This window comes from Megascapheus bottae, chromosome 14, assembly GCF_031878675.1.
Source record: "Megascapheus bottae isolate mThoBot1 chromosome 14, mThoBot2.hap1, whole genome shotgun sequence".
Classification (NCBI taxonomy): Eukaryota; Metazoa; Chordata; class Mammalia; order Rodentia; family Geomyidae; genus Megascapheus; species Megascapheus bottae.
In genome coordinates, this window is record NC_143522.1 from 34235753 (window position 1) to 34260476 (window position 24724).

Sequence of the window (24724 nt, forward strand, 5' to 3'; positions counted from 1 at the left end):
CAGGTGACCGCCCTGAGCGGGGCTGAGCTCCGGAGCCCAGGTGGGGCCCGGACGCCGCCCCTCCCTCCCACCGCCGGCACCGCTGATAAACCGGCCCCGGGCTGGCCAGTGGGCTCCGTCCCCAGGCCCCCGCAGCCGGACCTCGGCCCATGGAGGCGGAGGCGTACCTCGAGTTCTACCTGGACCGCTGCACTGCCCAGGTGAGCGGGAGCGGCTCCCGACGGCTCCCGGCGTCCCAGGCCGGTGGCCCCGAGGCTGGGGCGCAAGGCCCACCGGCTCGGCTCCCTTCCGGGGTGGGGTGGCTAATGCAGCCCCCCGGTGATTAGAGGGCTTCCAGGGGGACTCTCCAAGCTGCCGGCCCGACCTGGCAGCAGTGGAGCGCAGCCGGGCCCCTCGGGCGAGACCCACCTCCTGCCCGGGCGGTGCTCCAAGACCGGCGCAGAGCTGTCCCCGCTCTGGAGCCGCCTCTGGAGCCGCCTCTGGAGACCCTGGTTCGGGCTCGCTGCTTTGGGAGCCTGGGGGGACTGGTTTCCCGTTCCAAGCAGCCCTGCTACGTGAAGGGCTGCCGGCCTCTCTGGACCAAGCCGGGCCGGAGCAGGCCACCTGGAAGGGCGGGGCTGGGCGTCCCCAGGGATGTGGGGGGTCGTTCCTGCTGGCCACTCCGGAGGCTGAGATGGAGAGATCACAGTCCCGGCCAGCGGGGCACAAACGAGTCTAAAATCAAGGAAACCCAGAGGGCTGGGAACGCGGCTGGAGGCCCTGCGCGCCGATCTCAGGGATACCCTTGGCCCCTTTCACTTCAGTGTTGGGACTGTTTTCCTTTGGTGGCGTTTGTTGCCGAGCTGGTCTCTAACCTGGACTCCAGCCTTCTTCCTGCCTCAGCCTTCTAAACATATGGGACACCTCACGCGTTTTAAAGAACTTTTTTCCTCGTGAAACTTTTGTTTAATTTTGTTCTACAAAGGAGTTCCAATTCAACCTGTCAGCTTAGAAGTACAATCTGCCTTGATCGATATCACCTCAATTGTGGTTAAGTATTCTAGAATAGAGGGGAAAATATCTTCAAGTCAAGAAGTTTATTTTGGCGAAAAGATTAACCTTTCTTTCCCTCCTTTGTGTGGGTACCGGGGCCTGAACTCAAGGCTTCCCTTTGACTTGCCCGTACTCGAGCTAGCACTGGAGCCACATCTCCAACTCCAGCTTTCTGCTGTTTAATGGGAGATGGACTCTTCACAGGTTTGTCTGGCACAGCTGGCTCCCAAACGGCAGACACTATGTATGAGAGTATGCATGGATGGAAGAATGGATGGATTTATAGAGTACGCATGGATGGATGATGGATGGATTTATAGAGTATGCATGGATGGAAGAATGGATGGATTTATAGAGTATGCATGGATGGAAGAATGGATGGATTTATAGAGTATGCATGGATGGATGATGGATGGATTTATAGAGTACGCATGGATGGATGATGGATGGATTTATAGAGTACGCATGGATGGATGATGGATGGATTTATAGAGTATGCATGGATGGATGAATGGATGGATTTATAGAGTACGCATGGATGGATGATGGATGGATTTATAGAGTATGCATGGATGGATGATGGATGGATTTATAGAGTACGCATGGATGGATGATGGATGGATTTATAGAGTATGCATGGATGGATGAATGGATGGATTTATAGAGTATGCATGTATGGATGAATGGATGGATTTATAGAGTATGCATGGATGGATGATGGATGGATTTATAGAGTACGCATGTATGGATGAATGGATGGATTTATAGAGTATGCATGGATGGATGATGGATGGATTTATAGAGTATGCATGGATGGATGGATTTATAGAGTACGCATGGATGGATGAATGGATGGATTTATAGAGTATGCATGTATGGATGAATGGATGGATTTATAGAGTATGCATGGATGGATGATGGATGGATTTATAGAGTACGCATGGATGGATGATGGATGGATTTATAGAGTACGCATGGATGGATGATGGATGGATTTATAGAGTATGCATGGATGGATGAATGGATGGATTTATAGAGTACGCATGGATGGATGATGGATGGATTTATAGAGTATGCATGGATGGATGATGGATGGATTTATAGAGTACGCATGGATGGATGATGGATGGATTTATAGAGTATGCATGGATGGATGAATGGATGGATTTATAGAGTATGCATGTATGGATGAATGGATGGATTTATAGAGTATGCATGGATGGATGATGGATGGATTTATAGAGTACGCATGTATGGATGAATGGATGGATTTATAGAGTATGCATGGATGGATGATGGATGGATTTATAGAGTATGCATGGATGGATGGATTTATAGAGTACGCATGGATGGATGAATGGATGGATTTATAGAGTATGCATGTATGGATGAATGGATGGATTTATAGAGTATGCATGGATGGATGATGGATGGATTTATAGAGTATGCATGGATGGATGATGGATGGATTTATAGAGTATGCATGGATGGATGATGGATGGATTTATAGAGTATGCATGGATGGAAGAATGGATGGATTTATAGAGTACGCATGGATGGATGAATGGATGGATTTATAGAGTATGCATGGATGGATGATGGATGGATTTATAGAGTATGCATGGATGGATGAATGGATGGATTTATAGAGTACGCATGGATGGATGATGGATGGATTTATAGAGTATGCATGGATGGAAGAATGGATGGATTTATAGAGTACGCATGGATGGATGACGGATGGATTTGTAGAGTATGCATGGATGGATGATGGATGGATTTATAGAGTACGCATGGATGGATGATGGATGGATTTATAGAGTACGCATGGATGGATGATGGATGGATTTATAGAGTACGCATGGATGGATGAATGGATGGATTTATAGAGTACGCATGGATGGATGAATGGATGGATTTATAGAGTACGCATGGATGGATGATGGATGGATTTATAGAGTACGCATGGATGGATGATGGATGGATTTATAGAGTACGCATGGATGGATGATGGATGGATTTATAGAGTACGCATGGATGGATGAATGGATGGATTTATAGAGTACGCATGGATGGATGATGGATGGATTTATAGAGTATGCATGGATGGAAGAATGGATGGATTTATAGAGTACGCATGGATGGATGATGGATGGATTTATAGAGTACGCATGGATGGATGATGGATGGATTTATAGAGTATGCATGTATGGATGATGGATGGATTTATAGAGTATGCATGTATGGATGAATGGATGGATTTATAGAGTATGCATGTATGGATGAATGGATGGATTTATAGAGTACGCATGGATGGATGATGGATGGATTTATAGAGTATGCACGGATGGATGATGGATGGATTTATAGAGTATGCACGGATGGATGATGGATGGATTTATAGAATACGAATGGATGGATGATGGATGGATTTATAGAGTACGCATGGATGGATGAATGGATGGATTTATAGAGTACGCATGTATGGATGAATGGATGGATTTATAGAGTACGCATGTATGGATGAATGGATGGATTTATAGAGTACGCATGGATGGATGATGGATGGATTTATAGAGTACGCATGGATGGATGATGGATGGATTTATAGAGTACGCATGGATGGATGATGGATGGATTTATAGAGTACGCATGGATGGATGATGGATGGATTTATAGAGTACGCATGGATGGATGATGGATGGATTTATAGAGTATGCATGTATGGATGATGGATGGATTTATAGAGTATGCATGTATGGATGATGGATGGATTTATAGAGTATGCATGGATGGATGATGGATGGATTTTTAGAGTATGCATGGATGGATGATGGATGGATTTATAGAGTATGCATGGATGGATGAATGGATGGATTTATAGAGTACGCATGGATGGATGAATGGATGGATTTATAGAGTACGCATGGATGGATGATGGATGGATTTATAGAGTACGCATGTATGGATGATGGATGGATTTATAGAGTATGCATGTATGGATGAATGGATGGATTTATAGAGTACGCATGGATGGATGAATGGATGGATTTATAGAGTACGCATGGATGGATGAATGGATGGATTTATAGAGTATGCATGTATGGATGAATGGATGGATTTATAGAGTATGCATGTATGGATGATGGATGGATTTATAGAGTATGCATGGATGGATGATGGATGGATTTATAGAGTATGCATGGATGGATGAATGGATGGATTTATAGAGTATGCATGGATGGATGATGGATGGACTTATAGAGTATGCATGGATGGATGGATGGATTTATAGAGTATGCATGGATGGATGATGGATGGATTTATAGAGTATGCATGTATGGATGATGGATGGATTTATAGAGTATGCATGGATGGATGATGGATGGATTTATAGAGTACGCATGTATGGATGAATGGATGGATTTATAGAGTATGCATGGATGGATGATGGATGGATTTATAGAGTATGCATGGATGGATGATGGATGGATTTATAGAGTACGCATGGATGGATGATGGATGGATTTATAGAGTACGCATGGATGGATGAATGGATGGATTTATAGAGTACGCATGGATGGATGATGGATGGATTTATAGAGTACGCATGGATGGATGATGGATGGATTTATAGAGTATGCATGGATGGATGATGGATGGATTTATAGAGTATGCATGGATGGATGATGGATGGATTTATAGAGTATGCATGGATGGATGATGGATGGATTTATAGAGTATGCATGGATGGATGATGGATGGATTTATAGAGTATGCATGGATGGATGGATGGATTTATAGAGTACGCATGGATGGATGATGGATGGATTTATAGAGTACGCATGGATGGATGAATGGATGGATGGATTTATAGAGTACGCATGGATGGATGAATGGATGGATTTATAGAGTATGCATGGATGGATGGATGGATTTATAGAGTATGCATGGATGGATGGATGGATTTATAGAGTATGCATGGATGGATGATGGATGGATTTATAGAGTATGCATGGATGGATGAATGGATGGATTTATAGAGTATGCATGGATGGATGATGGATGGATTTATAGAGTACGCATGGATGGATGATGGATGGATTTATAGAGTATGCATGTATGGATGAATGGATGGATTTATAGAGTATGCATGTATGGATGAATGGATGGATTTATAGAGTACGCATGGATGGATGATGGATGGACTTATAGAGTATGCATGGATGGATGATGGATGGATTTATAGAGTATGCATGTATGGATGATGGATGGATTTATAGAGTATGCATGGATGGATGGATGGATTTATAGAGTACGCATGGATGGATGATGGATGGATTTATAGAGTATGCATGGATGGATGATGGATGGATTTATAGAGTATGCATGGATGGATGATGGATGGATTTATAGAGTATGCATGTATGGATGATGGATGGATTTATAGAGTACGCATGGATGGATGATGGATGGATTTATAGAGTATGCATGGATGGATGATGGATGGATTTATAGAGTACGCATGGATGGATGAATGGATGGATTTATAGAGTACGCATGGATGGATGATGGATGGATTTATAGAGTACGCATGGATGGATGAATGGATGGATTTATAGAGTACGCATGTATGGATGAATGGATGGATTTATAGAGTACGCATGTATGGATGAATGGATGGATTTATAGAGTACGCATGGATGGATGATGGATGGATTTATAGAGTACGCATGGATGGATGAATGGATGGATTTATAGAGTATGCATGGATGGATGATGGATGGATTTATAGAGTATGCATGGATGGATGATGGATGGATTTATAGAGTATGCATGTATGGATGATGGATGGATTTATAGAGTATGCATGTATGGATGATGGATGGATTTATAGAGTATGCATGTATGGATGATGGATGGATTTTTAGAGTATGCATGGATGGATGATGGATGGATTTTTAGAGTATGCATGGATGGATGATGGATGGATTTATAGAGTATGCATGGATGGATGAATGGATGGATTTATAGAGTATGCATGGATGGATGAATGGATGGATTTATAGAGTATGCATGGATGGATGATGGATGGATTTATAGAGTATGCATGGATGGATGATGGATGGATTTATAGAGTACGCATGTATGGATGAATGGATGGATTTATAGAGTACGCATGGATGGATGAATGGATGGATTTATAGAGTACGCATGGATGGATGAATGGATGGATTTATAGAGTATGCATGTATGGATGATGGATGGATTTATAGAGTACGCATGGATGGATGATGGATGGATTTATAGAGTATGCATGGATGGATGATGGATGGATTTATAGAGTACGCATGGATGGATGATGGATGGATTTATAGAGTACGCATGGATGGATGATGGATGGATTTATAGAGTATGCATGGATGGATGATGGATGGATTTATAGAGTATGCATGGATGGATGATGGATGGATTTATAGAGTATGCATGGATGGATGGATGGATTTATAGAGTACGCATGGATGGATGAATGGATGGATTTATAGAGTATGCATGGATGGATGGATGGATTTATAGAGTACGCATGGATGGATGAATGGATGGATTTATAGAGTATGCATGGATGGATGATGGATGGATTTATAGAGTATGCATGGATGGATGATGGATGGATTTATAGAGTATGCATGGATGGATGAATGGATGGATTTATAGAGTATGCATGGATGGATGATGGATGGATTTATAGAGTACGCATGGATGGATGATGGATGGATTTATAGAGTATGCATGTATGGATGATGGATGGATTTATAGAGTATGCATGGATGGATGGATGGATTTATAGAGTACGCATGGATGGATGATGGATGGATTTATAGAGTATGCATGGATGGATGATGGATGGATTTATAGAGTATGCATGGATGGATGATGGATGGATTTATAGAGTATGCATGGATGGATGAATGGATGGATTTATTGGCAAGAATGGGCACGGAGGTGAAAATGGTGACATTGCATGGCAGTTAACTGGGCAGTGACCCTGGTAGGGAAGGTTCTGGGAAGGAGGCACTGATCGCTTCGTAAAAGCTGGGGACAACGTCTTCAGCTGTGAAGCTGAGGAAGCCATGGAATCACTTTTATTAGGTTCTGCAGGTGACCTGAAAAAGGGGGCTGGCGAGGTTCCATGGAAACATGATTCAACATCACGCCATTGCCTTCAAGCCCTTGTTAAAGTTCAGTGCCCTTGAGTGAGTGCGTCCTCCCCTGAGAAAACGTTGTGAAGGGGGGAAGGGACGCGGGATTGTTGACATAAGTAGTGCTTCAGTGTCAGTGAGCTGATGACAGCTTCTCCAGCAAGACAAGACATTGCAAGGAGAGCTCTGTGAGGAACTGGAGCCCACTGACCCCCACCTCCCTCCCCTGACCCCTACCCTGGGCTCAGCAGAGATGAGGACTAATGATATAATTCCGAACAAAGCAAAGGTCAAAAGTCTTTATTTCAAGAGAGTAGCTTCATGTTTTCAGAGTATTTTCCTCGAACAACTGGTCACCCCTGCCGTCTACTGGATTTGAAGTAACAGAGCAGTTCCGTGAGGTTCAGCCAGACTGTGTTAGCTGACTACCACCCACAGGATGAAACAGCAGGTGTGCATGAGTGCTGACCGGTCAAAAGTGCAATCTGAGGAACTGGGTACACTGCACACAGGGCTCAACATCTGAGACCTAGGCCTGCAGCTTATGAGACGTAGGTAGTAACACAAGAACCAGGGAAATAGAATGTCATTGTAATCAAGTCCGTGAAGTGTCTTTACATCAGCTGCTTCCTTTAGGTGCATGCTAATTCACTCAGTAGCTGGGAAATAGCTGAGCAGCCTTCCTTGAATTGGAAACACACTGATTGAAACTATTTTTGGCACGTGTATCTTGTTTTTTCCGTATTGTAAATTCTTGTGACTGGAATATTGTCTTACCTCTCCTTTGATTAGAAAAAGAATGCCAGGTCTTTAATGGGTGTTGATTAGTACTTGAGACTGTATGGTAAGCTTCACATATTTCTAAAAACAGGAATTTAACAGCTACTCTGTTGACAGAAAGACCACAAGTTCAAGGTGAGCCCAAGCAAAGTTAGCAAGAAACTAGTCTTGGAAACAAAAGTAAAAAGATTGAGGGGTTAGTTAATGTAGTATTGTTTGCCTAAAAAGCCTGAATTCTTGGATTCCACACCCACTACTAAGAACAGAAATGATTTAGAATTTTAAAAAGTATTTAAGCTGGGCCCTGGTAATTCATCTCTATAATCTTAGCTACTCAGGTTGCTGAGATCTAAGGATCAGGGTTTGAAGTTAGCCTAGGCAGAAGAGTCCCAATTAACCAACACAAAGCCAGAACTGGAGGCATGGCCCAAGCAGTTAGAGCATTATCCTTGAGCCAAAAAGAAAAGTGAGAACTGAAGACCTTGGGTTGAAGCCCCAGTGCCAACCCCTAACCCCCCCCCAAAAAAAACTTAAATAAGCTCACTGAAGCTTATAACTTACTGAAATAGTGCATCAGATTCTGTACACCATTTAGTGTACACAATTTAGAGCACAGTCGTTCAATTGCTTCTAGTACCAATTTGGATTCCCAGTACCAATGTGATAAATACTTTTATTTTAAGGTATATTTTCCTGTTTTTGTTAAGTGTGCCATAACTCTTTAGTAGAGCCTTGCCGGTACTTGGTAGAAAGATGTGTGTTATTCCCACCATCCTAATGTCCTTTGGTGTAATGCAGTGCTGTGTTTTGTCTGCTTGGGTACTGCCGCAGGATCAGCTTGCCTCACCCCACGGTCCGTTGTTCGCCTCGGCCATCCCTTTCCATGTGTACGGAACCGATCCACCCAACCCAGGAAGGGAGTTTCACTCGCGTCCTGGAGAAACCAAAGAACCGCTGGGTGATTTCTCATCTGTGGATCTTAGCTTCCTACCAGATGAACTCGCTCAAGAAAATAAGGACCAGACTACGGCTGAAAGCAAATGGGAAGTTGAAGAAAACTGCAAAACTCCAAGTCCACAAAATGGGCTGCCTGGTGAGGAGGATGCTGGGCCAGGCTTAACGCAGGGCAGTCTATCGAGTGGTGCTGACTGCCTCCACCCCTCTCCAGAGAAACACAACTCGGATGGCTCACCACTGGCCTCCATAGCTCCTATGGCTCCAATGAACCCTGTTTCAGAAAGTTCTGGAATTGTACCTCAACTCCAGTGAGCATGTTTGTCTTTAAATTCAGGGATGCCTTCTGGGTACACATTTTATAGTCAGAAACATGACACTCCCAGGATAATCGCATAAAGGAAGAAAAGTCCAGAGTTCCTTGTGCATGAAAGTGAAGTCAATTTGGTCGCGTTGGCTCGGTGGTTTAACCTATTTTGAGGAATAATTTTTTTTGCTAGTTGTGGGACTTGAACTCATGGCCTGAGCACTGTCCTTGGGCTTTTCTCAAGGCTAGCACTCTGCCACTTGAGCCATAGCACCACTTCCAGCTTTTTTTTTTTTTTTTTTTTGCCAGTCCTGGGCTTGAGCTCAGGGCCTGAGCACTGTCCTTGGACTTTCTCAAGGTCAGAGCTCTACCACTTGAGCCTCAGCACCACTTCAGGCTTTTTTCTATGTATGTGGTACTGAGGAATCGAACCCAGGTCTTCATGCATGCTAGGCAAGCACTTTAACCACTAGGCCAAACTCCCGGCCCCCCAGCTTTTTTTTTTATTGTAATTAGTAAAAGGGTTACATGATATTTGCCAGATAGAAGGTGCATTAATTCACATACATTGATACCCTTTCACATGTCTTGGTACCCATTACCCTCCCCCCCCCAGCTTTTTTTTTTTCTATGTGGTACGGAGGAATCGAACCTGGGTCTTCATGCATGCTATGCAAGCATTCTTACCAGCAGGCCAACTCCCAGCCTCTGAGGCACAATTTTTTTTTTTCGCCAGTCCTGGGTTTGAGCTCAAGGCCTGAGCACTGTCCTTGGACTTTCTCAAGGCCAGGGCGCTACCACTTGAGCCTCAGCACCACTTCCAGCTTTTTTCTATGTATGTGGTACTGAGGAATCGAACCCGGGTCTTCATGCATGCTAGGCAAGCACTCTACCACTAGGCCAAACTCCCTGCTCAGTGAGGCATAATTTTTAAAGAAATTCAGAGACTTCATTTTACATAATTAAATTTTAGAAAATGCTAGTTTAGTACTTTGAGATTTTATACTTACTAGGGGCCATGTTGCTACCTATTTCACATTGCAGTGTATGGAGAATTCTAGCCCCAGGAAGTTGCTAAGGTGTAGCTTCAGCAATGAGGAAGTTTAACGTTAGTTTTTGCCATTTTATTGTTTATATCTGATGTAATGTCTAAAGTGGACTTCTCTCTTCAGAAACATAGTTTCTACTGTCAATCTGGCTTGTAAACTGGATCTGAAGAAAATAGCTTTGCATGCCAAAAATGCAGAATATAACCCTAAGGTAAGATTTCTCAGTAGTTCTCTCAATCATTACCTTCTCTTTATATGTATTTCCTTCATAATGATTCTGTGCGGAATAAAGCAGTAATTGAATAGGTCCTAAAATGAAGATTTTTTGTCCTTGTCATTCAGAAATAGGTTTCAGTCCGTCTAGTTTCTACCATTTGGTACACTAGCCTCTTGCAAGTCTATCTTATTTATGGAACTATTTCTTTGTAAACATCTCATTACACTGATACTTGTATAAGATCTAATCTTTGTGTCTTGCCGAAGGCAAGTGTCCTGTTTTATTTTGCGCCAGTTCTGGTCCTTGAACTTGTGGCCTGGGGACTGTCCTTAGGCTTTCTCAAGGCTAGAGCTCTTCCGCTTGAGCCACAGCCTCATTTCTGGATTTCTTCTATGTATGTGTTACTGAGGGATCACTCGGCCCAAGTATCCTGTTTTTGATAACTGATCTACCTAAGGGAATTGGAATTGCTAACCTCATCAACACAGAATGACGTTCCAGGGTCTGTACAAGGGAGTGCAGTGAGAAAGGCCACAGTATTAGAAAGCAGAGGCCTTCCAAGCATCAACTACTGATAGATTTAAGGATCTGTTTTTGCTGTTGTGATGTCCAGATTCCACATTACATGAATGTTACCTTGCATATTTCTAGCTATGATATGAGCAGAAAAAAGTAACAAGGTAAAATTCTTAGACTTACTGCAGTGAATGATCACATTATTAAACTTACCTCAGTACCTTACGCATAATGTTTATTCTCCATTGTCCTCTGTTCTCTCAGTTTTGTGGTAAAAAGAGAATCCAGGAATCCAGGATCTATCTAAACCTAACAACAAAAGATATACTTGGGGCTCAAGCTATCTTTTTGTGTGTGGGGGGGGGAGGTCATGGCGCTTGAACTCTTCAGCTCAAGGCTACTGCCCTGCCCAAGCCTGGATACTTTCTCTGAGCTCTTCAGCTCAAGGCTACTGCCCTACCCTTGAGCCAAACCCCACTTCCCTTTTCTAGAGGTTAATTGGAGATAAGAGTCTCTGGTCCTTTTGTGCCCTGGCTGGCTTTGAACCTTGATCCTCAGATCTCAGCTTCCTAAGTAGCTAAGATTACAGGCATGAGCCACTGTGCCAGTCCAGCTGGCTCCTGCTATCTTAAGGACTTAATAAAATGGTATACCAGATGAGAGGGCTAGCTTTTAGTAAACACCCAGAAATCACTAAGAAGACTTGTGCTGTTTTGTGTAGTGCTAGCTGAGGGCTCTGAGACTCTGAGGTCAAACAGTTAACATATGAAATTGCCTGATACCTTAGCATGGTCTATGATCTGGAGCTCTGCGTGGAACTCATTCCCAGCTGCCTAGGGAGAGGAGAGTTAGAGAAGGGTGTCTGTGTAGGAGGAGAGGGAGAAGCAGGTGACTGAAGGGTGTGTCAGTGTGGTAGACCAGCAGGTCTCCGCTCTCATGTATCAGCACTCTCTGGAAGGCAGACTCGTCCATGTGGTCTGTAGCCAACCATCCTTGCAACTTTTCCTCCATCTTTGGCATGCCTGTCTTTCCTTTTACATAGACTTTTGTTTTCAGTTGGCTGACAGGTGCCTGAGCCATGCCCTTTGTGCTTTAGTTATTTTAGACTTACATCTATACCAGGGCTGTCTGGACTCCATCTTTTATTTTTCTCATGTGGCTGTGATTGCAAGAGTGTCACAAGGTCTAACTTTTATTGAGATGGGAGAGGAACTCTCTTGAACTATTCTTTCCCCCCCCCCCTGGGCTGGCCTTGAATTTTGATGCTCCCAAGTAGCCAGAATTATTATAACTCTTAGCTCTTGGTTTTGGTTTCGTGAGGTTTTATTGTTGCTTTGTAGGTCCCAGGGCTTGACCGCTGGGGCCTGGGCATTGCACCTAAGCTCTTTTGCTCAAGGCCAGCACTCTACCGTTTTGAGCTACAACTCCACTTCTGGTTTTTTGAGAGTTAATTGGAGAGAAGAGTCTCATGGAGACTTTTCTGCCCAGGCTGGCTTTGAATCATGATCCTCAGATCTCAGTCTTCTGAGGAGGGTTACAGGTGTGAGCCACTGGCACCCGAAGATTTTGTTAATTTTAGAGAGAGAGCCTCGCTGTGTGGTCCAGGCTAGCCTCAAAATTTAAAAAAAACTTTTTTTGGTCAGTTGTGGAGCCTGAACTCGGGACCTGGGCACTGTCCCTGAGTTCTTCAGCTCAAGACTACCACCCTACCCCAAGGCCTGGGTGTTTTTCCTTAGCTCTTCAGCTCAAGGCTACCACCATACTCCTTGAGCCACAGCACCACTTTCAGTTTTCTAGTGATTAATTGGAGGTAAGAGTCTCATGGTCTTTAGTGCCGGGCTGGCTTTGAATGCAATCCTCATATCTGAGCTTCCTGAGTAACTATTATATGGACTCAAAATTTTAATCCTCAAAAAAAATTTTTAATCCTCCTTTCTCGGCCTCCCTAGAACCAGGATTACAACTCTGTGCCACCATACCACACTCATACGTATTTCTCATGATTGTTTTTTTCAAAGATTCTGGGAACAAAGGATATATGTCAATGCAAGTCTGACTAGTTGTGGCGCTTTTTTTTTTTTTTTTTTTTTTGCCAGTCCTGGGGCTTAAGCTCAGGGCCTGGGCACTGTCCTTGGGCTTTCTCAAGGCTAGAGGCACAGCACCACTTTTGGCTTTTTTCTATGTTTGTGGTACCGAGGAATTGAACCCTGGTCTTCATGCGTGCTAGACAAGCACTCTACCATTAAGCCAAACTTGGCCATGAACCTGGCTTTTAAAGTATATTTTAAGACCATGTTCTTTGGGGGAAGGGAGGGGAACACTCCCAGACATCATTTCTCCTATGCAATGTCAGTTTCTTCAAGATTAAGTCCATAGGCAGCTCATCTTTTCAGTTGGGCTGGTGTCAGCTCCTAGCAGAGGCTAATTCTCCTCTTGGCTTCTGTGTGCAGAGGTTTGCGGCTGTCATAATGAGGATCCGAGAACCCAGGACAACAGCCCTCGTATTTAGTTCTGGGAAAATGGTCTGCACTGGAGCCAAAAGGTACGAGAAACCCATGGCCCTTCCCAGCTGGGCAGCTCACTGTGCCAAGGGAGGAAGTGTAGCATTCGGGTGACCATGGCTTAATAATAGAAATAAACGTGGTTTTTTTTCTTTTAATTTTAATTTTTAGTATCTTTAGTTGTACAAAACTACTTCATTTCCGATTGTGAGTCTGAGTACAATGTGTATTGATCATATCAAAAAGCATTCTCTGCCTTGACATATACCCATATACTTTACAGACTCCCCCCTTTTTTTTTGGTCAGTTATGGGGCTTGAACTCAAGGCCTGGGTGTTGTCCCTAAGCTTATCAGCTCAAGGCTACTGCCCTACCCCATGAGTCACGGTTCCACTTTCTGGTGGCTAATTGGAGATGAGTCTCATGAACTTTATTGCCAGGGCTGGCTTTGAACCACGATCCTTAGATCTCAAACTTCTTAGTAGCTGGGATGACAGGCGTGAGCCTCTGCACCCAGCTCCACACTTTCCTTCTAAAGAAACTTAACTAACTCGTGGTTAGATCTTGTTCACCAGATGCATTTGGACTGGACTTTCTAAAAATCTTTTTACATTAAAATTTTTATTTTTGATAATATAAAGGTCATATACATAGGGGTTACAGCTATGTAACTCAGGGAAAGAGTACATTTCTTTTTTTGGATAATGTCACTCTTCTCACATTCTTCCAGTTTTTTCCTGTACCCACAAGTTGTCAAGGTGTATTTTTAAAAATGACTGGGTGTGGTGGCTCAGGCCTGTAATCCTAGCTACTCAGGAGGCCGAAATCTGAAGATCAAGGTTCAAAGCCAGCCTGGGCACTAAAATGTCTGTGAGACTCTTACCTCCAATCACCAGAAAACCAGAAGTGGTGCTGTGGCTTAAGCGGTAGGGCGGTAGTCTTGAGCTGAAGAGCTCATGGATAATGCCCATGCTAGGGGGTAGGGCAATAGCTTTGAGCTTTCTCAAAGCTAGTAACCTACCCCTTGAGTCACAGCACCACTTCAGCTTTTTCTATGTATGTGGTACCAAGGAATTGAACCCAGGGCTTCATGCCTGGGTTAGATAAGCACTCTACCAATAGGCCATACTTTAGGCCCTCAAAAAAAAAATTAGCACAAGCAAAAGAAGTGAAAGGTGACAAAGCAGGGATATAGAGCATCTTCCTGGGAAAGCCCTGAGTTCCCACATGGTATTCTGCCCCCCCCATACCACCCCCCCACAAATGACAAATCAAGGTAATTTATGAATCAGTTTAACAACTGTGCATTATACCAGACCGTTGACATGCTGGGGATTAAGGTATAGAAGGCAAGTCCTTCTCACAAAGCCTATAGTTCCGTATAAATAATGAAACTAGTAAAACAAAATTTGCAGTGTAGCAGTGTACCAGTGGTTTACACCTCAATCTCCTGCATAACTAATAATGTAGATCTTGAGGCTCACGGTTTGAAGCCACCCGGGCAGAAAGTCCATGAGACTCTATGTGCAGGTAATCAGCCTCCCTGGGGACAGTGCTCCAGTGTAGAGCACCAGTGGACTCAGCCCTGAGTTCAAATCCAGTTACGGGTACACACACACACGTGCACACACACACGTGCACACACACCCACGTACAAGAGTGTCTCGTGTGGATACAACATAAACTAGAGAGGCAGATCGTGGCTGAGACGTCTCTAATCAACTGTGCTTGCCCCTCCCCAGCGAAGAGCAGTCTCGACTCGCAGCAAGAAAATACGCTCGTGTGGTGCAGAAGCTCGGGTTCCCTGCCAGGTTTCTTGACTTCAAAATTCAGAACATGGTTGGAAGCTGCGACGTGAGATTTCCCATCAGGCTGGAGGGTTTAGTTCTGACCCATCAGCAGTTCAGCAGGTAGGGCAGCTGTCAAGATGGAATCGGGCTACTTACATAGGTGTCTTTTGGAAAAGGGATTGACGAAGGCACGGAGCCATGCTGCAGGGCGAGTCCTCCAGATTACCGCATGGGGCCAGTCTTGGGAAACAGTGGTTCAAACACTTCCATTGTCCCAGTGACCAATGGAGGACACTCGCTCCTCACTGGGCTGCATCACTTCTTGCTGCAGTCCTACAAAGGTCACAGGTGTGCCAGTTCACGTGGCAGAACACTGGATAGCAGGTGTGAGAGTGTGTAAGTTCAAGCCCCGGTACTGGCATGTGCACATGCACACACGCACACACACTCACTCAACTAAAAAGCTCACAGGTGAGGCTAGTAAGCTGGCCGGAAGCCCCCAGGTCAAGGCCCACTGACCTCTAGACTGGTCAGCACACCTGGCTCTCCTGATGGCCCTAGCAAGAAGTGATAGGATTGGGCGAGGCAAGCAGGACAGGGCTGAGGGCTATCTAGTCGTCCTGTGCTGTTCTACTGGGGAAGATCTTTCTGTGTGTGGCTGTAAACTGACATCATGATATCTTTTCAGATTCCTATTCCTAAAAGCAGACTTTACTTAAAGGGTCACTTTCCTTTTTTCTGCGTATGTGTGTGGTACCAGTACTGGGACTTGAACTCAGGGCTTATGCTTGGATTTTTTTCACTCAAGATTGACACTGAGCCACATATCCAGTTCCTAGTTTTCCTCAACAGAAGCTTAAAAGATTCCTGTGGGTTTATTTGAGGTTGGGTTTTTTTCCCCCCTTGGCTTAATTTTTTATTGGGAGATGAAAGGTTTTTACACTTACTGGGCAGGCATGCTACATCTCTTATAATACATATACATATATTTTTTTCAGATATCCTTTATTCAATTTGCTTATTGGGTGCCCATCATTTACAACAATTTTCAAAAGTCTGAGCTCATCAGGAAGTTCCTCATTTTCTCGTGTATAATAATATACTGCCTTGTTAGGTATCTTTTCCTTCCTTAGTGTAGGGTTCACTTTATTTTTCATCCATTTTCATTCATTGCTTCACAGCAAACTCATGCAGGTGTGGGTGGGAGTGACAATCCTGGGGCTTGAACTCAGGATCAGGGCTCTGTCCTTGAGCTTTTATGGTTCAAAGCTAGCACTCTACCACTTAAGCCACAGCTCCACTTCCAGGATTTTTGTTTTGCTAGTTTAGTGCAGATAAGAGTCTCATAGACTTTCCTGCCTGGCTGGCTTCACACTGAGATCCTTGAGTAGCTAGGATTACACATATGAGGAACTAACAGCCAGACAAGCCCCTCATTTTGGAGGGCATCCAAACACTCGCCACCCCTAGACTCTGAAGTCGTGGCCTCCTCTACCTCTCTTAGAACCAACTCTTAACTAAAGGGAAGGCCTCGACCTGAGTTGGAAGATGGTGTCACCAGTCCTCGTGGTCTGGGCCTGGAACTCCTCACTGTGCGGATCTCCCAGGGTACCAGCTGCCATCGCAGTGTGCCCTCCGTCGGGAAGCTGCCAGCTGTGCTGGCAAGCACAGTGGTGTTCCAGGAGCACTGGAACATGGCAGACACTCCATCTCCTTCACAGCCCCTCACTGCCAGATGCACTTTCTGGGCATCAGAGGTTCCACACCTCTTTCGAAGAGTCATACACTCACGTGTTCCTCCCTCCAGGTTCTTCCTGTCTGTTCTCCATTTGCCGTATTTGGAAAATAGCTGCATAATTTCACCAGCTTTCCTTTTACATTCTGACTCCCCACCCCCACCCCCAGTCCTGGGGCTTAAACTTGGAGCCTGGGTTGCTGTCCCTGAGCTTTTCTGCTCACACCTGTAATCCTAGCTACTCAGGAGGCTGACGTCTGAGGATCGTGGTTCAAAGCCAGCCCAAGCACTAAAGAGCTCTTCAGTTAACCACTAAAAAACTGTATGAACTATGGCTCAAGGGTAGGGCCGTAGCCTTGAGCTGAAGAGCCCAGGTCCAGAGCTCAAGCCCCATGACCCACAAAAAATAAATAAAAATAAATTCCAAAATTAATTCTGTTCTTGGTTGCTTTATGTATCTATGTCCAGGGCTGAGAGTGTAGGCTGGTAGGAAAGTACTAAGTACTTGCCTAGCATATGTAATTGTTAAGATATACAACTTTAATATAATAGATGTGCTGGGCATGGTGATAGATACCTGTAACCCTAGCATTTGGTAGGCAGAGACAGGACAATCAAGTTTGATGCATGGTTGGGTTACACATTAAGTTCAAGGCTAGTCGAAGTTACATAGTAGTGAGGCAATTCCATATAACCCAAACTATGTATTTCCAATTGCAGGGGTATTGTCCTAAGTGCGTGCACATACACACCTAGACACACACATTCTTGACTGCTTTGAGAAGGTAGATGAATAGAGCTTTGAAAACATTTTCCTTTTGTGTTTTAACAGTTATGAACCTGAACTGTTTCCTGGCCTTATTTATAGAATGGTAAAGCCACGAATTGTGTTGCTTATCTTTGTATCTGGAAAAGTTGTGCTGACAGGTAAGTTCTAAGGTTATCTGATTTTCTGATTTTCATGAAATTCAATAGCTATGTGAATACTTTGCCTTTCCTTTTAAATAGTTTTGCTGTAATTCTTGCTGTTGTGCAATCCAGGAAAAGTGAAAAGGAGAAATGAATATAACATTACCCATAAGTCCCAATGCCTAAAACGGACTTTTTTCCATTTTTTATGCTATTTTGTCATATAACTACACCTCTGTGTATATGTACATACAAACATATATGTACGTTATGTTTATAATCCTGCCTTTTTTATGGTCTGTTATAATGCATACAGCTTAACTCTGTTGCAAACTCTTCAGAGAGATTTTTTCAGGGCTACACAATGTTCTAAAGTCCTAAGCAGGGCCACAAGTTAGACTTTGTGTGCCCTTCTCTGTTGAGACCGCTGAACTGTCAGTGTGTTAGAAAAGGAGCTATGGCTGGGCGCAGTGGCTCATGCCTGTAATCCAGCTACTCAGGAGGCTGAGATCTGAGGATCATGGTTCAAAGCCGGCCTGGGCATTAAAGTCCGTGAGATTCTTCCCTCCAATGAACAACTAGAAAATTAGAAGTGGCGCTGTGGCCCAAAGGGTAGGGTGATAGCCTTGAGCTGCAGAGCTCAGGGACAGCACCCTAGCCGAGAGTTCAAACTCCACAACCGAGAAATAATAAAATAAAAGCAGTATGGACCTGACATAGAAGAATGAATATATCCTGTATATCATAGTGTCCTATATATCATATCCTATATATCATAATAATATACTTTTAAATTTCCAACCCCTCCCCCTACCAGCCAGTTAAAAATAGAAAAATCAAGCCAAACACTGGTGGCTCAGGCCTGCAATCTAGCTAGTCAGAAGGCTGAGATCTAAGGATCACAGCCTGGACAAGAAAGTCTGTGAGACTTTTATTTTCAATAAATGTATTCAGAAATGGCCTGAAGTGGCATTGTTGTTTAAGTGTTAGAGCGCTAGCCTTGAGACAAAAATAAAAATAGAAAACAACTCTGACAGCATCCAGGCTCGAGTTCAAGCCCCTTGACCAGCAAACAAACCAACAGATCATATAATAAAATACAAATAAAGATCATTATTGGATCACAGGCTATCAGCAGCAGTCTTAGGCTAGCTTTGGCCAGTTGCCCTGTATTTTCTGACCCTGGCCCAGCAACTTACCCAAACACACTTATTCTTCCATTGTCAGATGTATACATGTTTCCTTTTTTGTTTGCTACTTAAAAATAGCACAAAAATATAGCACAGCACAAACATTTGGCTATTTTTATCTCTAGAGAATGAGTGTGGGTGAGTGAAACTTTTGTTTAAGGTTGTGACTGTTTTCAAGGTTCTTAGTATAAATTGCCAAATTCGTTTAAAGAATCATATATTCCTTTTAGCAATATATCTAAATTACCTCTTACATAACCCCTAGCAGCATTAAAATTTTAACAAAAACAAAATTTTATACAAAGCGAAAATGATTTCCCTGATGTAAGCTCATTGGTAATCAGATACAGATAACAATCAGTCGCTTTACAACTATTGAATAGATAGTATGGTGCATACTATTTATAAGAGATAAAATGCTATGTACCATCTATTTAGTTTTTATTAGTTTTTTCCCCTAGAGACTTACATGAAAACACCATAATCACAATTATTTTTTGCTATATTTGTGACTTTTTCCAGTTGGCTGACTTTTTTACAATGTTTATAAAAAAGCCTTTTTTAAACCATTTTGAATGGAAATGATTGAGACTTTTCCATGTCATTCTATTAACATTTGCTATATCTATTTTGTACAATTTATTCTTTTCTACCAAGATGAAGGCTAAGTTTTTATGGCCTGAGCTCACTTGATCTCTCATCCTCCACTGGCCCAGCCGCGGTCCTCAGATCTCAGCCTCCCGAGTATCTAGGCTCACAAGTGTGAGCTACCGGTGCCTGGATTGAATGAGGGTTCTTCCAAAGAACCTTTAGAATTTCCCGCAATCTCTTCCCATCTAGAAGTACATTTTCTGACTACCTGAAGTAATTTTGAGAAAAATGGTTATCAACCGAGCACCTAGCAGAATGGAATCTGAAAAGTTATTTTATAACTGTCAGTAAGGTAGCTTGCTTATTTTCTCTATGAAATAACTGATATGTCTTCAAAATGCAAAAAGCCTGTCTGGAATGCAAGGATATTTTCAACAGAGCAAACTAACAATTTCTTCATATGTCCCCAATATACAATCCAGAGTAATTAAGACCCCCAAATGACTGACGTGACATTTATTTTTACATGTTCTGGGGGAAGGGAATAAAACCTGCAAAGCTAATAGAATAGTACAGATAGTGGGGACAGATATTACTCCATTTAAAGGAACCATGTTTTCAAGACTACTGGAAGGACACTTAGACAGAAGTGCTCTGTATTGTTACAAATCACTCTTTTTAAAGTGCAAATGGCCAAGTTCAGCCCAAGTTTGTATCATCATTTTAAGTATTCTTAGTGAAATCAGCTTTCCTACATGAAATTAAAATAACAAAGCTCTCTAGCTGGGTCCAGTGGCTCACACCTGTAATCCTTGCTACTTGAGAGGCTGAGATCTGAGGATAGTGGTTTGAAGACAGCTAGGGCAGGAAAATCAATGAAACTGGTATCCCCAGTTAACCACCCAAGTGCTAGAAGTGATTATATGGCTTGTCTCGTAGAGCAGCAGACTTATTTTGTCCTTATTTTATGGATGAGGAAACTGAAACCCAAAGGTTAGGTAATGTGCCTATTATTTCAGAGCTGGTTAGTGGTGGAGCGGCATGACAGCATCTGATTTCACAGCCAGTCTGTCCAGTGCACTGAGCTACCTCAGACACCTCAGTTAGGAAAGCTGTTTATTCCCCAAAGCGGCCATCACTCCAGCCTGCAAAGAAATGATGGCAAGCTTTGCATAAAAAGCACCAGTCATCTAATGGGAGTCTGGCACCACCACGGGAATAGTGAGGCTCCATTTCTGGCTTTTTAGGAGTTAGTTGGAGACAAGAGTCTCATGGACTTTCCTAGCCAGGCTGGATTTGAACCATGATTCTCAGATCTCACCCTTCTGAGTAGGTAGAATTATAGGCATGAGCCATTCGTGGCCGACTCAAAACTAAGTTCTTCAGAAACAAAAACTTGAGAGCTAAAACCAAAATCTGCTGAGACATGAGAGCCTTTTCCTACCCCACAGATACAGAGCTTCTCCCATCTGTCAGTATTCCCCATCTCCCAGTCCTCATCTCTTCATTTACCTCTCAAAGAGAGCAATTAAGCCTTTTAAGTACTTCATCTCAGATTCCTTAACTTAAAATTGAGGTGAAATTCACCGAACATAAAATTAACCATTTTATAAGGAACAGTTCTAGGGCATTTAGTACATTCACCATGTCACATTAGGTGGACATACTTCTATTCCTGTCTAGTTCTAAGACATTTTCATGGCTCCAAAATAAAACCATATATCATTAACCATCTTCCCATCCCGACTCCCTCCCCCCCGCCCAGCTCCCTGTAACCACATTTCAGTTAGTCACCTACTTAGGAGTAGTTCACGGGAATGGAATGCATATGACCTTTTGTGTTTGATTTGTTTCACCTAGCTTGTTTTTAAGATTCATTCACATGGTAGTATGCATCTGTATGTCACTTTTTTTTTTTTTTGCCAGTCCTGGGCTTGGGCTGAGCACTGTCCTTGGGATTTCTCCAGGCTAACACTCTACCACTTGAGCCATAGCACCACTTCTGGTTTTTTCTATGTGGTTCCAAAGAATTGAACCCTGGTCTTTGTGCATGCTAGGCAAGCACTGTACCACTAGGCCAAACTTTGCCCTGTATGTCAGTCTTTTTAATGGCTGAGTACTATTCTATTGTATGTGGCTACTACAAATGTTTCTACATTGGTGCATTAATGGACAGGTAAACTGTTCCCGAACTTTGGTTGTCCTGACTAAAGCTGCAGTGAAGGTCTGAGTACCTGTTTTTACTTTTTTGAGGTTTTACCTAGCAGAATAGTTCTGTCATGTTGTAATTCTTTAACTTTTTTTTAAGGATCTTCCCCAACTCTTTTCCACAGGAACAAAAACATTTTACATTTCTACGTCTCCGTATTCTTGCTATCATTTATTATTTTCCTCTAAGAAAAAATTGGTTTCAGCTCATACTTGACTCTGAATCCTCATTCCTAGCCATTTCATAAATCTGCAGCTCATCCTTCAGTTGCACCCCATTCATGAGTGCTGGGATTACAGCCGACAACCACTTTGCACATTTCCTGCATTTTTTAATGAGGCTTCCCTCCCCAGCTCTGTAGCTGTAAAAGAGCCTATGAATTCAGCTGTTTTCCATTTCTCATCTAGAAGGGTTTGTACTTTCATTAACCTCCTTCTTCCTTTGCTTCTTGCCCACACAAATGTCAGCTAATAGTTTCCTGGCTCTCAGAAGCTCTCTGCACTTTAGAAGTGAACAGAGATTGACTGATAATGTCTCTCACACGTTGAGTCTAACTCGTGTTTTACCCCCTGTAACCGCTATGCAATTATGTCCTAACTAAAGATCCCTTGAAACCTAAGACTCTCAAGATGACAATGACAGTTTCCCCCTCAAATTCTTTCCCATATGTTAAAAAAAAAAAAAACCCTCCAGAATAGCTCCCCTTTGTGGAAACCCTCCAGAATAGCTCCCCTTTGGGGAAACCCTCCAGAATAGCTCCCCTTTGTGGAAACCCTCCAGAATAGCTCCCCTTTGTGGAAACATTTCAACATTAAGAAAATGAGATGTTAACTAGAGATGAACCTGGTTCACATCAAAGAAAGTGATTTTTGTGGGTAGCTAAGGGGCCAGAGGTGTTGATGAGATCACTTGGGGTCATGTTTATGACACACTCTAAAATGAGCTAAAGATAACACTGTCTCATTTGTCTCATACATACTAAAAAGGCCAAGTGTGGTACCTTACCCTGGGAGGCAGAGAGATCAGGGGATCACATTTTGAGGCCATACTGGGCAAGAAAACGTGAAGGTCTCATCTCAAACAACAGGCTGTCTAATCCCAGCCATGTGGAAAACATAGGTAGAAACATAGGCTGGTCTGAGGCCAGCCTAAGGAAAAAGAACTGACCTGAAAAATAACTGAAGTTTGGGCTGAGAACATGGCACAAATGATAGAATGCCTGTCCAGTAAGTACTAGCCCTGACTTAAACTCCAGTTTAGATCCCCCTAATTGTTTTTGAATGACATGAAATTTTAGTGTTAAGAATTTTTTTTTTGGTCAGTCGTGGAGCTTGAACCCTAGGCCTGGGTGTTGTCCCTGAGCATTTCAGCTCAGGGCTACCACCTTACCCCTGGAGCCACAGAGCTACTTCCGGTTTTCTAGTGGTTAATTGGAGATAAGAGTCTTAATGGACTTTAATGCCCAGGCTGGCTTTGAACCTTGATCCTCAGATCTCAGCCTCCTGAGTAGCTAAGATTACAGGCATGAGCCATCTCTCCAGGCTGCATTGTTTTTATATTAAAATTATATAAACTTGTGTTTATTTATAGGTGCCAAAGAACGTTCTGAGATCTATGAAGCATTTGAAAACATCTACCCTATTCTAAAAGGCTTTAAAAAGGCCTGAGTAAGCCGGCCCTGGTGGCTCACGCCTGAAATCCTAGCTACTCAGGAGCCTGAGGTCTGAGGATTGCTGCCATTCAAAGCCAGCAAGGAGAAAAAAAGTCTGTGAAGCTCATTATCTCCAATCAGCCCCAGAAAACAGAAGTGGACCTGTGTGGCTCAAAGTGGTAGAGCATTAGCCTTGAGTAAAGCAGCTCATGGACAGTGCCTAGGGCCTGAGTTCAAGCCCTACAGCTAACAAAAAAATAAAAATAAATAAAATTTAAAAGGTTGGAACATGTCATTCAACAATTCATTTTACTGGTTTGAATGTGCGTGTCCCAGCTCAGAGAAGCTGGCTGTACCACATTTCACTGTAAATGGCCAAGTATCTTTTTTGACCTACTATAAGATACTTCTGTGTGAGAGCTTGCCTAAGTTGACTTGACTTACTATACAAAAAATAAAGATACTTGCCTAAGAAATAAAAATTCCTTATTCCAAGTGACTCTTGTATTTTTTTTGTGGGTTGTAGGACTTGAACTCTGGGCCTGAGGCTGTCCAGCTCAAAGTTGCTGTCCTACCCCTTGAGCCACAGCACCACTTCTATTTTTCTGGTGATTGATTGGAGATAAGTCTCACAAACTTCAGTGACTGGGCTGCTTCTGAACCGCAATCCTCAGATCTCAGCCTCCTGAGTAGCTAGGGTTGCAGGCGTGAGCCACCATGCCCAACCTCTTGTATGTCATTAAAAAAAAAAAACAACAACAAAAATTAAGTAAACTTATTTCAGAATTTGAAAGATTTTACGCCTTGTTAGGACAATATTATGGTATCAATGCTGGATTCTTGTTATAATGTAATACATTAGCATGTTCTCTGAAAATGCCCAGCAGTGCAGGAAGCCTGCCTTATTCACTCATAAGGCTTAGACCAATTTCAGTCTAAGAAAAAATTCCCAATTTTTTTCCTGATACTAGAGTTTAAACGCAGACTCTCAATGTTCACCTGGCTTGCTTGCTCACTAACTACTGTTACTTGAGCACCAGACTCTAGCCTGGATTTTTGCTGGTTATTTTGGATGGAGTCTAGCAAGACTTTT

General features: G+C 43.1%; 1 protein-coding gene across 1 annotated transcript; it reads left to right on the forward strand.

Annotated features, from left to right (window-relative positions):
* Window positions 1-149: 149 nt before the first annotated feature.
* Tbpl2 (TATA-box binding protein like 2) lies at window positions 150-23647 on the forward strand. Its single transcript, XM_090345442.1, has 7 exons — window positions 150-200; window positions 8844-9277; window positions 10446-10533; window positions 13506-13597; window positions 15299-15466; window positions 17914-18008; window positions 23571-23647. Exons 1-7 carry the CDS (start codon window positions 150-152, stop codon window positions 23645-23647), a joined length of 1005 nt encoding a protein of 334 aa, XP_090201568.1.
* Window positions 23648-24724: the final 1077 nt, after the last annotated feature.

What these genes read in the sequence shown, in the direction of transcription:
- Tbpl2 (XM_090345442.1), top strand. Translation starts at nt 150, where the DNA reads ATGGAGGCGGAGGCGTACCTCGAGTTCTACCTGGACCGCTGCACTGCC. An exon ending in TGGACCGCTGCACTGCCCAG is followed by an intron (nt 201 to 8,843) that starts GTGAGCGGGAGC and finishes GTACTGCCGCAG; the next exon opens with GATCAGCTTGCCTCACCCCA. An exon ending in GTCTGCACTGGAGCCAAAAG is followed by an intron (nt 13,598 to 15,298) that starts GTACGAGAAACC and finishes GCCCCTCCCCAG; the next exon opens with CGAAGAGCAGTCTCGACTCG.